The 15,180-nt window shown below is 39.0% G+C and overlaps 1 protein-coding gene across 1 annotated transcript in view; it reads left to right on the forward strand.

The window, feature by feature from the left end:
* Window positions 1–11,502, forward strand: part of LOC126195190 (nuclear inhibitor of protein phosphatase 1) — a 49,436-nt gene extending 37,934 nt beyond the window's left edge. The window contains exons 4-7 of the mRNA XM_049933704.1: window positions 200–417; window positions 510–713; window positions 1,094–1,265; window positions 10,334–11,502. Of these exons, the coding sequence (XP_049789661.1) occupies window positions 200–417; window positions 510–713; window positions 1,094–1,265; window positions 10,334–10,575 (836 nt within the window). The 3' untranslated portion in view covers window positions 10,576–11,502. The remainder of the gene's footprint in view (window positions 1–199; window positions 418–509; window positions 714–1,093; window positions 1,266–10,333) is intronic.
* Window positions 11,503–15,180: the final 3,678 nt, after the last annotated feature.

A 15,180-nucleotide genomic window follows, 5' to 3' on the forward strand; every position in this document is an offset into this window, starting at 1 on the left:
ACTCTAACCCACACCTACACATCATGGGCTAGCTGGTGCCCAATATATTGTGCTGTTTATTGTGCTGGCACTCTCAGCATGAATGCTACAGTATTTGAACTGTTGCTGCCATTGTGACCAATTTTTAAGATTATTTACTCATCTTTATAAGGTATTCACTTGAATTTTTTTACAGCATTCTTTATTTGTCATTTTGTAGCTCATGGCACATTCATTGGATCACTTCGTTTGGAGCCACATAAGCCTACACAATTACCAATAGACAGTGTATTCCATTTTGGGGCATCAACACGGAATTACATCATTCGTGAACGACCACAAACGGGTTCAAGACCAATCATTGAGGAACTAGAAAAATCTTCAGAAGAAGCTGAAGGTGGCCTCTTGGGTTTGCCAGAGACGGAAACAGAACTGGATGTAAGTTAAGTGACTGTTGTAGTTTGTTATGGGATAGTAAGGTTGCATCTCAAACTTATGGCTACTGTTAAACATATTGCCTGATTTTCCAGAATCTTACAGAGTTTAATACTGCACACAATCGCCGAATATCTATGCTGGGGATTCCTGATGAAGAAATTCGCCCCACAACGAGGAAAAGAAAGAAGAAATTACTGACTTTTAGTGAAGAAGAGGAAGTAATAAATCCTGAAGATGTTGATCCATCTGTTGGTCGTTTTAGGAATATGATTCACACGACTATAATACCAACAAAGGTATTTAACAGAGTCCTAGACAAGCAGTATGAAAATTTGTGGTTGACTTTAATTCATGCACATTCTAAATGTTTGAGGTATGTGAAGTCTATTTGTATAGACTTCTTTTCCTAATCCTTTTAAGATTTATTTTTGACATTGTATATCTTTGTCCCAAATTTAATACCTAAAGCAAGGAAATAAATTTATGCTTAACTTTGCCACACAGCTTATTTTGGCTTATTGTATAATAACTGTTTTGAATTATGTCTGTCAGTTTCGTGTTTAATAAGAATGTTTCTTTATACAAACTGATCAGGTGGTGTTTTAATAGTTTCAAACATTGTTTCACTTCTTCAGAGTACTACTTATTTATTGCAAATTAATATATTCTATTTCAGCGTCAGAGAATTGATGGTGTTGGACCAACAAGTGGTCTCACAAACAGTTCAGATGATCGCCTGAACCTCATGAAACACTTACATCCTTCTGCAATGATGCCACATCTGTATCACGATTTGCCACCTGAAGGGTCTCACCCGGTTGGTGCTGGAACACCAACATCACCCACAGGTAAACACTTCTTTAAGAATGGTTTCAATGTTTCCAGTAAGCTGTTAGGCACAATTTCCCCTCATTGGAGGTTATGAATAAATGAATCTGCTTCATTTATAAGGCCTGAAAGTTAACAGAACCCAATTTTAGGAACTGGCTGTTAATGTGACAGCACAATTGGGGAAGATAAGTTGGTTTCAGCCAAATCTTTTGGTGTATTGAAAAATGAGGCTTATTTCATGGTAAACTTGTTTTCCTGGTTGATCGTTTTAGAATTTTTGTGGTTACAACCCCTCAGACAGTTTTCATTTCCTGTTGTTGGACTGAACAATAGAGAAACGTTAACAAAATGAGAACTTTTTTACTAAAAATAAAACCTGTAGGTGAAGTAATAAAGAAGTGATGTCAAATTTAAGTTGGTATTATGAATGTGGATTTTATATGCCAATCCAGATGCAGCAGTCATGAGACAAAAGAAATGAAATCACATACGCTGGAGAGAAGAATTTCTTTCTGTATAGAGAATCCTTCATGGAAACCAAACTGAGGATGTGTTTAAAGGTTATTTTCAGAAAAGTTGTTCATTATTGCTTCAAGATACCTTCATTATAATGGAGGAATGAAAGAGATTGGGCTATAATTACAGTTCCCTTACTTATTCAACTTTTATAAATGGGTATTACTGCTTGTGATATTATAGTATAGTTTAGAATAAATAGAGCTCAGGGTGGTGTGTGGCTTCTTGGTTTTATTTGATTTGATTTTTAGTGGTAGCCACATGCAGAGCCCCTAAAATTACTTTCATGAGTTCTCAGGTATTTGGAAAGTGTTTTATATTCAATAAAGGGCAAGTGACAATTGCATAAACTTCATAGTGACTAATTTTATTGCGTTTTTTATCTCAAACTAAAATCTTGAGCTGTGCTAAACTGTTAGCAGAGTTCACAAAAATTTAATGCTTTTGTGCCTCAAAATGTTTAAAAACACCTGTGTAACATTAACCATTTCATGAAATAGTCTGGTTACACTTGCATCCCTCGTTCCCACAGCAGGTGGGGCCCTCTCATCTCGGGGTCTAAGTACCTGCCCTTCCTTTGTTACTTTTCCCATGTATCCCTCTCATTGCTGAGGATGGAACTGTTAGTCCTGAAAGCTAGGATAGTATATGTACTACTCATACTTTTATATTTTTATCAAAAGGATTTCCTGTTGATAAAATATTAAGTCTGTCAGTTAGCTTGAATGTGGAAAGTACAAGTCTGGTAAACACCAAGAAATTAACCAAGTCCAGTAGTGAAATTATGTCACAAGTTCTAAGTTTAGCCTCATTACACACTAAGTCTATTTCCTGACTGTAAGTGACGCAACTTATTACTAAGTCATGTGAACATAGATCATAAAATACTTCAAAATTGTGAAACTAGCAGTCTGTTGACAAAAATTACAGGGTCCACTTCAGTGGTATGGTTGACCTGCTGACCAGACTGTCTATGATCTCACCTTCACCATGACCGACCACCGAAAGCCCCCCCCCTCCCCCTCCGACCTCCGACCCAAAACATCGCACGCATATGTACTCAGCTATCTCCTCATTCTCCTTACCATTTTCCAATGATTGCTCATCCAAATGTTTAGTCATTATTTACATAACTTTAAAGGTTCTTGTGCCATCGGTTATGTACTTCCAAGCAGGTTATAGGCATCTTATAAGACATAATTGCAAGGAAAGTCCTATGAACAAATAGAAAATACACATAAGTATTACTGTTACAGTGCATGAGAAATATCAGACCAGACTTTTTTAATCAGCTTTTAGCTTTTGTGCATAGAATTGTTCTGTGAAAAATATTTCTTCAGGTATTTACTAATTACTCATTGTTAATTACTATTTGGTTGTTTTTGCAAAGTAAACTATGAAATACAATAGCCGGCAGAATGAAATTCCACTCTGCAGTGGAGTGTGAACTGATATGAAACTTCTTGGGAGATTAAAACTGTGTGCTGGACCGAGACTCAAACTCGCTAACTTTGACTTTTGCGGGCAAGTACTCTACCATCTGAGCTAACCAAGCACAACTCACGACCCATCCTCATAGCTTTAATTCTGCCAGTATCTCGTCTCCTGCCTTCCAAACTTCACAGGAGCTCTGCTGCAGACCTTTCAGAACTAGGCTATATCATAGCTATTGAAGCACTAAATTATGTTTACTTATGTTTATTTGTTCTCTCCTGAATTTGCATGTCAATAATATGAAATTGTCACTCATTGGCTTTTCTTGTCCTCCTCCTAATGATACCTCATTGTATTTACAGTCTAATGTTATCTGACTTAAGCCTTAGATATACAGTGTGTCACACATACAGCACATCTTGTGTAATGAGCAAGTGTGTATCAAAAGTTACATTAATGGGAAAAGGAAGTGATGTATTTGTCGCAGTAATCAAGAAAATCAAATCCACTGAGATTGAAATTGAAGGAGGGAACTTACTTCGTATAAAACATTTAAAGAAACAGTGACTACTGCATAGTCATATAAACGGGTGATGTATGAAATCTGTTTGGCTGTCAAAAGAACAATGTGTGAAGTTTTCTGTCACCACCGTAGCAGTCTCTACCAAAAGACTCTTGCAACAAGGAAACAAATTCTGCTCGTATGTGAAGGCTGTATCAAAGCTTATGACACGGGAACTGAAATTGAGTGTAGCAAAGTAAAAGCAGAAATGGTGAACTCTGTTTTAAAATGTTACCTTGCAAAGGAAAATCTAGGAGTACTGCTCTAGTTTAATTCTCACACCACTGTAAAGGTCCCTAAACATAGAAGGATTTTTTTGATGATTTTTAAATAAAAGCAAAAGGTACAGGCAATTTTTGTCCTACTTGGTGGTTCTAGGGTTAAAAATGTTTCTATGTGTGCTGTATATCTACATGCATACTCTATAAGCCTGGTTATGGTGTGTGGCAAAGAATACTTTGTGTACTAGTGTCACTTCACCCCTTTCATGTTCCAGTCATGAATGGTTCGGGGGAAGAAAGAATACTGATAAGCCTCTGCATGAGTTCGAATCTGTCTAATTTTATCTTCATGATCTTTTCGCAAGATATATGTATGGTCTTGGAACTTTAACAATACACCACATTCTGATGCAGAACACCTCTCTTGCAGTGTCTGTCACTGGAGTTGGCTGAGCATCTCCAAGACGCTTTTGTGCTTACTAAATGAACCTGTAATGAAATTCGCTGCCATTCTTTGGATATTCTCTATTTCCTGTATCAGTCCTATCTGGTAAGGATCCCCTTTTGATGAACAATATTCAAGTATTGGTTGAATATGTTTTGTAAACTACCTCCTTTGTGGGTGGGCTTCATTTCCCAAGGATTTTCCTCATTGTTACAGTGGTTCATGTTGAGGGCCCATAACCACTCCTTACACCAAGTGTCGATCCTGTGTGGCTATTCCTTTCTTTAGCTACAGACTTATAGTGTTGTGTCTTCTCTGTATGAAGCAGCATCATCTGCGAGAAGCCTCATAGGACTTCTGAAAACCAATCGTGAGAGACGTCTTCAATCCGTCCCCCCCCCCCCCCCCCCCGCCCCCCCATCTCCCTCTCTCTCTCTCTCTCTCTCTCTCTCTCTCTCTCTCTCTCTCTCTCTCTCTCTCTCTGTGTCATTAGTTGTACGTATCCTGCTGACTGGAAGCAAAGCTTAATTTGACTGATGTCCAAAAATGGCAATTTTAGCAAATGCTTGCTGTTATTTTTATCGTCCAACAAAGAACTAATATCTCTTACATTGTCATCACTATTCTTCCTTGTCTCATCCCTGTTTATTTCTGATCACTTCCTACATCTCATCTGTTGACCTTATTCTATTACTTCTTGCGCTCCCTCTGAACAATAACTTTTTCTTCACATTGATTTCTTCTCTATTCCTGCCACTAATTTCTATTAGATGTAATTTCTCACATTTGACAACAGAATACTGAGAAAATTGCTTAAGGCAATGTTAATATGGCTGATAGTAGCTATTGGGTGGACTGAGTAGCTCAGTAGTTGCTATTGCCAGTACAAAGCCCGGTTATAGGTGAAGGGTATAGGAAGTAGCCAGGAAACCTTTGTGGTTTGTGGTTGACAGAAGCAGTTGTAAATCGGACCTTCCACCTTTCAAGGTGGCTGCTGTTAGTTGTCGATTGTAGAAAGATCTTCTGGGAAAAATTCCGTTATTCTACCCACTAAGGCCATGCATTAATTTTAATCTGCACACAAGAACAGCATAAAATTTAACCAAATCAGCTACATCATAACACACAGTATTAATTCTGTACTAAAAATAGGAAAAGTCAAGAACATTGTAGATAAACTAAATAAAAAAAAATTAAGAAGAGGATAGGAGTAGGTGACAAGGCCAATGGAAGGGCCATTCGAATCTCAAGAATAAAGAATTTATGGCAGTAAAATTGGGATAAGGTCATGGATCAGTACCCAAATTTGAAATGTGACTTATAGTAAATTTAAAAATAGTAGATCCTATAACAAATTTTAAAGTCACCTCCCCAAGAGTTGCAGCTTTAATCTTAAAAACAATTAAAACAATTGTGTTCTTGTTGTAGTTATCTTCAGTCTGAAGACTGTTGTGATGCAGCTCTCCACACTGTAATTCATTTAAAATTACTTGATAGTTGGATGTCTGTCACATGGCGCTACAGTGTTGCCTCATAGGCTATCGTTCAGTTAAAGCCGATACGCAAACATGGCGGGTCACTTCACAAGTGCTGAAATGCTGTTTATGTAATCTGGAACAATGTTGGAAGTTGCTGTCTTCAGGTATGGTGGGAACACAAAATGCTCTGTCCACAGGTGATTTTAAATGACCAGTGACTGAACTGCAGCAGACAATGCGTTTTGTAACCTTAAATTTACACTCATGTCTAAACCTAACCACAACCTCTTGATCTGCAATGTATCCAGCTGTCTCTTGGCCGCAGTTTGTCTGTGGCCATTCAAGTGGACAGACAGCTTGTTTGTTGTCATGCCCAGGTAGAAAGCAACAAAGTGGTTGCAGGTTAGTTTGTAGTTCACGTGACTGATTTCACAGGTAGCCCAGCCTTTGATGGAATAGGTGATGCTTCTGATCATACTGGAGTAGATGGACAACTAAAAGAATTGGTACCAGGTGTCAAAAAGTAAACTGAAAATCTAGCCCCCTTAAACCCCACATGGCATTCAGAATGTAGTAAAATTCATGAAGAATTGCATGGTTAGAGTACAGAACCACAAAACAATAAACTGTCGTAGATGTGTTGGGAAAGAACCAGAGCTCCAAGCCCTAATAGAAAGCACTGAAACTCAAATAGTTATAGGTATAGAAAGCTGGCTAAAGCTGGAAATACGTTCAGCAGAATTTTTTTCAAACTATCTAACAGTGTTCAGAAAGGATAGATTAAATACAATTGGTGGTGGAGTATTTATTGCTGTCAGAAGTAGTTTTGCCTTGTAGTGAAATTGAAGTAGATAGTTCCTGCGAAATAGTGTGGGTAGAAGTTATACTTGACAATTGGTCTAAACTATTAAATGGGTTGTTTTACTGACCTCCCGACTCGGAAGATATAGTTGCTGAACAGTTCAAAGAAACCTTCGAGTCTCATTTCAAATAGGTACCCCACTCATACAATTATAGTCGGTGCTGACTTTAATCTACCCTGGAAAAATTATATGTGTAACGCCAGCGGCAGGCATAAAATGTCATCTGAAATTGTACTGAATGCTTTTTCAGAAAATTATTTTGAACAGTTAGTTCATGTGCCCACTCGAAGCGTAAATGGTTGCAAAAGCATACTTCACCTCTTAGCAACACGTATTCCTGGACAAATAGTGAGTATTGAGACGAATACAGGGATTAGCGACCACAAGGCAGTAGCTGCTAGGCTGAACACTGTAACTCCTACAACCGTCAAAAAGAAACGCAAAGTATATCTATTTAAAAAAACTGATAAAAATGCTCTTAACGCCTTTTTAAGAGACAGTCTGCACTCCTTTAGATCTGATCATGTAAGCATAGAAAGTTGTGGAATGATTTCAAAGAGATAGTATCAACAACAATTGAGAGATATATACCACATAAATTAATAGGTGATGGTACTGATCCCCCATGGTACACAAAACAGGTCAGATCACTGTTGCAGAAGCAGCAAAAAAATCATGCCAAATTTAAAATAACGCAAAATCCCCAAGACTGGCAAACTTTTGCAGAAGTTCGAAATATAATGCGTACTTCAATGTGAGATTCTTTCAGTAATTTTCACAACGAAACTCTGTCTCGGAATCTGGCAGAAAACCCAAAGAGATTCTGGTTATACATAAAGCACATCAGTGGCAAGCCGCCATCAATACCTTCACTGCGCGATAACAACAGTGAAGTCACTGATGACAGTGCGACTAAAACAGAATTATTAAACACGATTTTCCAAAACTCATTCACCAAAGAAGATGAAGTAAATATTCCTGAATTCCAATCAAGAACAACTGCCAAGATGAGAAACATAGAAATAGATATCCTTGGTGTCGCAAAGCAACTTAAATCACTTAATAAAGCCAAGGCTTCTGGTCCAGATGGTACACCAGTCAGGTTCCTTTCAGAGTATACAGATGCAATAACTCCATATTTAGCAATTATATACAACAGCTCGCTCACAGAAAGTTCCGTACCTAAAGACTGGAAAATTGATTGTCACATCAATACCCAAAAACGGAAATAGGAATAATCCGCTGAAATACAGGTCCATATCACTAACATTGATTTGCAGTAGGGATTTGGAACATATACTGTATTTGAACATTATGAAGTACCTCGAAGAAAACGATTTATTGACACATAATCAGCACGGATTCAGAAAATATCATTCTTGCGGAACACAACTAGCTCATGAAGTAATGAGTGCTACTGACAGGGGATGTCAGATTGATTCCATATTTTTAGATTTCCAGAAGGCTTTTGACACCGTTCCTCAGAAACATCTTCTACCCAAACTGTGTGCCTATGGAATATCACCTCAGTTGTGTGACTGGATTTGTGATCTCCTGTCAGAAAGGTCACAGTTCATAGTAATAGACAGAAACTCATCACGTAAAACAGAAGTAATATCCGGTGTACCCCAAGGAAGTGTTACAGGGCCCCTACTTTACCTGATCTATATTAATGACATAGGAGACAATCTCAGTAGCTGTCTCAGATTATTTGTTGATGATGTTGTCATTTACCGTCTAGTAAAGTCATCAGATGACCAAAACAAATTGCAAAATGATTTAAGTAAGATATCTGTATGATGCGAAAAGTGGCAATTGACCCTGAATAAAGAAAAGTGCGAAGTTATTCACATGAGTACTAAAAGAAATCTGCTAAATTTCGATTACGCGATAAGTCACACGAATCTGAAGGCTGTAAATTCAACAAAATACTTCAGGATTACAGTTACAAACACTCTAATTTAGAACAATCACATAGATAATGTTGTGGGAAGAGCCAACCAAAGGCTGTGATTCACTGGCAGAACACTTAGAAGGCGCAACAGGTCTACTAAAGAGAGTGCTTACACAACACTTGTCCGCCCTATTCTGGAGTATTGCTGTGCAGTGTGGGATCCGCATCAGATGGGACTGACAGATGACATCAGAAAAGTACAAAGAAGGGCAGCTCGTTTTGTATTATCGCAAAGTAGGGGAGATAGTGCCACAGACATGATATGTGAATTGGAGTGGCAATCATTAGAACAAAGGCTTTTTCGTTTTGATGGGATCTTCTCATGAAATTTCAATCAGCAGTTTTCTCCTCTGATTGTGAAAACATTCTGTTGGCACCCACCTGCATAGGGAGAAATGATCATCACCATAAAATAAGAGAAATCAGGGCTCGCACAGAAAAATTTTAAGTGCTTGTCTTTCCTGAGTGCCGTTTGAGAGTGGAATGGTAGAGAGACAGCTTGAAGGTGGTTCATTGAACGCTCTGTCAGGCACTTTGTTGTGAATAGCAGAGTAATCACGTAGATGTAGAAGTAAAACAAGTGCATTAGAACATAATTGAATGAAATGAAGAGCTTTGTGGGAATTAGATGCTTAGACATTAAAAATAGTAGGTGAGTTGTGTTATTTCAGCAGCAGCATAATTGATGAAGCCAAAGTAGAGAGGATATATTATGCAAACTGGAAAACATTGGAAAAGTGAAATTTATTAACATAGAATATACATTTAAATATGGTCGGAAGTTTTTTCAGAAGGTGTCTTGCTTGTAACCTATTACAGAAGTAAAATGTGGGTAAAGTAAACAGTTCAGATATGAGGAGAATAAAAACTTAAGAAATATAATGCTACAGGAGAATGCTGAATATTAGATTGGCAGATCACATAACTAGTGAAGCAGTATTGAATCAAATTGGGGAGACAATAGTTGACTAAAAGAAGGGATAAGTCGATAGAATAATCCGGAGGCATCAAGGAATCATCAGTTCAGTATTGGAGGGAAGTGTGAGGGATAAAACTTGTAGAAGGAAACCAAGGCTTGACTGCAATAAGCAGGTTCAAATGGATGTAGGTCACTGTAGTTAAGCAGAGATGAAGAGGTTTACCCAGGATCCACCAGAGTGGAAAGCTGTATCAGACTAATCTTTGGACTCAATCTGTGGCAAGGAACAACAAGAAAAACAATAAGTGGTTTGATACTTTGCAAAATAGTGATATCAGTATTAGTCAAGTGTGGCATCAAATTTCCACTGATGTTACACCAGCACCAGCACCAGCACTGAACTGATACTGAGAAACTGAGTGCTTATTGGACATTTTGTATCTCACATTCCTTTACAGCTCCTTACAGCTTTGCGACTTTGCATAGAATTTAAATTAGCTTGTTTCTTGTTACCTCCAATTTTGTAGTTTATTTCCTTTCTTCATACTCTCCCTCTCCCTTTCCCTCTCCACCTCCACCTCCACCTCTCCCCCTCCCCCATCCCCTCCCCCTCCCCTCCCCCTCTCCCTGTGCTTATTTGCACCTATGCATGTTTGTGTTGTTGACACAATGTTTTTACACTTTGTTTTGCAGGTACAGGTAACAGTGCAAATACTCCACTGTTGTTTTCGTCGGCACTGGCATCGCGCTTGGGCTTGGCCTTACCAAACCCTGCTCCAGAAGTGGAGATGGCGCCACCCCCGCTTCCACCTGCTGTGCTACCTGGCCAGCCAGCTGTCGGTGCTTCTGTCGACCTTAGCCACGAACCTAAGAAGAAGAAATATGCTAAAGAAGCATGGCCTGGCAAGAAGCCTGTTCCAACACTCCTTGTGTGACATCAGCATCTTTTTGTTCTTGTGTCATATACACTCTGGATCCAAGCCAACTGGAAGGACTCCGTACACTGGATGTATGCAAGAATTACATAATCATTGTGAATTTTTGTTCTGTTAGACGCCACCAGTGTAGCATCAGGAATTCAAATTTGTATATTGTTCATTTACTTCATTAACAACATAATTTTGTTGTTCGTGGATTGTTGTAATGTGTTTTGTATGCAGCTGTAGTATTTTTCATATAGAGCTCGCAATTTCCAATGACTTTGGTTTTTTCCCTGCATGAGCTCATGTACGGTTCTCATTGCTTTTCTGCTTAGTACATTTGGTTTCGGGACTTGTTCATGACTACATGGATTATCTGAACAGTGTGCATGATAGTGTTTGTATACAGTACTGTGCATTGTCCATATTCTGTAAATACAAATACTGACTTTGTGTTGAAGCCTATTATATAGGATACCCTTTGTTATAAGACTTTCTGCCTGCTGAGTTCTGTGAGTGTCAGTATGTTATGAATACTATTAAATACACTGAAAAGAGCAATATTGAATGTACAGTTGGCTGCGAATTGGGTCTGTATAGGAGATGAAAAGAGAACTATATGTGAGAATGCACAAATCCATTTGTGGGTCATCGGAGTTGCCTTAATTCTCGGGTTCATATCTTCAATCATGAGCAGTCTTTTCTTAACACAGTTATTTGTCAAAACAGCTACCATAATGGGTCTGTTAATTACAAATGAAGATCTGTTTGAGTTTTGATGTATTCTGACATAACTGTCTGTTGTCTTTGAAAGTGATTTTTAAATTTATTTGTGCAGCTTTTGCCTTGTTTGTGGTAGAAATGCATTTATAGCTAGAGCAACTATTTTTGTCAGTAAGAATGTTTCTCTACAACTGAGCAATAAAGTACTTGTACAGACTGCACAGTATTTGGATTATGCAAGTTTTAATTTGATTGAATTCAAACATACAAGGTGCTATCTAAAATTTTCGGGACTGGTGCTGCCATCTGTTGAAAACCTTACCTTTGGACTAATGGTCACCGTCACCCTCGAAGTAGGTCCCATCCGCACGTACACACAAGTCCCAGCACTTCTGTCACAGGTCAAACGTTTTCTGGAAGTCCTGTTCTTTGAGGGTGTTTGTCACCACCAGCGATGCTTCTTGAATTCTCTCTAGAGTGTCGAACTGACGGCCTTTCAACTTGAGTTTCCGTTTTGGAAATAGCGCAAAGTCGCAAGGTGCCAAATCTGGCGAGTATGGTGGTTGGGGTACAATCACCATGTTGCATTTTGCCAAAAAGGTCCTGGTGAGCAAGGACGTGTGACAGGGTGCATTGTTGTGATACAGCAACCAGTTCCCTTGACGCCAAAGTTCGGGACGTCGTCGCCGCATGTTTTCACGGAACCATCTCAAAACTTCACACTAGTACGCGGAATTAACTGTTTGGATGGGTGGGACGAATTCTTTGTGCACAATTCCCTTGATATCAAGGAAAACAATGATCTTGCTATTCACTTTGCTCTTCATCTGTCATGTTTTTTTGGGTCTTAGAGAGCCCGGGCTCTTCCACTGGGACGATTGTTGCTTTGTCTCTGGATCATAATCATAAATCGAGCTCTTGTCGCCAGTGATAACCCATGACAAGAAGGTTGGATCATCAGATGCAGTCTGACAAAGGACCGTGCACACTTCAACACGCTGAACCTTCTGATGGACAGTCAAGATCCTTGGCACAAATTTTGCAGCGACACGATGCATGCCCAATTCATCAGTCAACATTCGTTGACATGTCCCACAACCAATACCCACTTCATCCGCAAGGTCTTGAATGGTTCGATGTCGATCCGCACAAACCAGTTGTTGAAGTTTGGCTACAGTCTGGCGATGTATGGCTAACGGGCCTTCCAGTATGAGCATCATCTTCGACATCTGTACGGCCGGCACTGAACCGAGCATGCCACTCAAACACACGTGTACGGCTCATGCTCTGTCCTGCAAACACTTGATGAATCATTGCAATGGTCTCTGTAGCACTTTTCCCAAGATTTGAACAGAAGTTTATTCACATGCACTGTTCCGTTTGCAGATCCATCGTAAAACCGCCACACACCAAACACATAGTATTACGGAAATCACTGTCGACACACAACACATCCTCCCAGCTGAATGCCACTCCATATGCTAACTCATCAGATATGCAGCTCCCTCCACCTAGCAGTGCAAAGATCTACTACTTTCCAGATGGTAGCACCAGTTCTGAAAATTTTGAATTCCACCTCGTACAGTGAACCAGTTTTCGATCACTATTTTATGTGCTGATGAGTTTTGTAGGTTCATAGTACAAAGTTCCTGTGTCCTTAATAATGACATCAGGAATTTATATTTTTAGAGTTATGTTACTGATTGTAAATTTTCATTGAAACTAATTTTCTGTTAAAGAAAGGAAGTGGTTAGGTTAATATTTGCAACACTAAAAACTGTAGTTACTTTATTATTTTTTAAGCAGAGGAAAAGTATATTTCAATTTTGATCCCTCTCTCCTTGTTTATATTACTACTTAAATGCAAGAACTAATTATTTAAAAAAATCATTGGTACAGTTGCTAAAATTAAACTTCTACCTTTACTCCTTCAGTTAGCATTCAGTCAGCAAGATGATGCCACTAGTGATATGCCAACCTGTATTGAGATATGCTGTTTGTTCTGCTACCTATTGAGTCCTGACATAACTCTAATGATGAAATTACAGATCTGCCTGAGATGGTAGGTGTATGTCAGCTTCAGTGATGCACTGCCATACTGAGAGGAGGAGCTCACGTGAAGGAAACTGGAAGTAGCCTGTGGACAGCATGCTGGGTAAATAGTGACCCCTCCAGTGCGTTCAGCCACTAGCTTTCTGATTACCATCTCTCTACTGTATCAAGTCTTTTTTTTGGCATTGACTTATGTACTCTCTTTAGGTAGTGGACATTGCCCTGATGGGATGGCTTTTGTGCCTCAACAGTACGGATAGCTGTATCATAGATGCAACCACTTTGAGGGGGAGGATAGTATCTATGGAGAGGCCAGATTAACATTTGGTTTCTAAAGAGGGATAACAGCCTTTTCAGTAGTCGAAGGAACGGTGGTGTGGATAACTGACTGTGTACCCCTACAACATTAGCCAATATTTCCTTGCTGTGTTGGTATGGCAAACAGCTGAAAACAAGGGGGAACTTAGCTATTGTATTTCCGGAGACCGCGTAGTTCCACTGTATGATACATCTGGAGGTAAGACAGTACTCATTTTTAATTTGTGATGGGGACTATTCAGGAGAGTCTTATAATCAGGGGAAACGAATCTGGCATTATATGGGCTGTGATGTGGAATGTTAGATGCCTTAATAGACTAGGTAGGTCAGAGAATTTAAAACAAGAAATCGGTTGGTTGAAGTTAGCTGTTGTGAGAATTAGTGAAGTGTGGGGGCAGGAGAACATGATTTCTGGTCAGGTGAGTACAGGGTTATCAAAACAAAGTCATATAGGATAACGCAGAAGTAGATCTAGTAGTGAATTAGAAAATGGGAATGCAGGTGAACTACTATGACTAGCATAAGGAACATGGCGAAGACAGACACAAAGCCAAACTCCACCACAGTAGTACAAGTTAATATGCCTACTAGCTCCATAAATTATGAAGAGATGTGTGATGACATAAAATAAATTACTCAGTTCATTAAAGAAGATGAAAATGTAATTGTGATTAGTCCACATCTACATCTACGTGATTACTCTGTTATTCACAATTAAGTGCCTGGCAGAGGGCTCAATGAAACACCTTCAAGTTGTCTCTCTACCATTCCACTCTCAAATGGCACATGGGAAAAATGAGCAATTAAATTTTTCTGTGCGAGCCCTGATTTCTCTTATTTTGTTGTGATAATCATTCGTCCCTATGTAGGTGGCTGCCAACAGAATGTTTTCGCAGTCTGAGGAGAAAACTGGTGATTGAAATTTCATGAGAAGATGCTGTCGTAACGAAAAACACCTTTGTTTTAATGACTGCCACTCCAATTCACGTATCATGTCTGTGGTACTATCTCCCCTACTTTGCGATAATACAAAATGAGCTGCCCTTCTTTGTACTTTTCTGATGTCATCTGTCAGTCCCATCTGATGCGGATCCCACACTGCACGGCAATACTCCAGAATAGAGCGGACAAGCGTAGTGTAAGCAGTCTCTTTGGTAGACCTGTTGCACCTTTTAAGTGTTCTGCCAATGAATTGCAGTCTTTGGTTAGCTCTACGTACAACATTATCTATGTGATTGTTCTAAATTAGAGTATTTGTAAGTGTAATCCTGAAGTATTTTGTTGAATTTACAGTCTTCAGATTTGTGTGACTTATCGCGTAATCGAAATTTAGCAGATTTCTTTTAGTACTCATGTGAATAACTTCACGCTTTTCTTTATTCAGGGTCAATTGCCATTTTTCACACCATACAGATATCTTACCTAAATCATTTTGCAATTCGTTTTGGTCATCTGATGACTTTACTAGACGGTAAATGACAACATCATCAACAAATAATCTCAGACAGCTACTGAGATTGTCTCCTA

Source organism: Schistocerca nitens, chromosome 7, assembly GCF_023898315.1.
Source record: "Schistocerca nitens isolate TAMUIC-IGC-003100 chromosome 7, iqSchNite1.1, whole genome shotgun sequence".
NCBI classification, from domain to species: Eukaryota; Metazoa; Arthropoda; class Insecta; order Orthoptera; family Acrididae; genus Schistocerca; species Schistocerca nitens.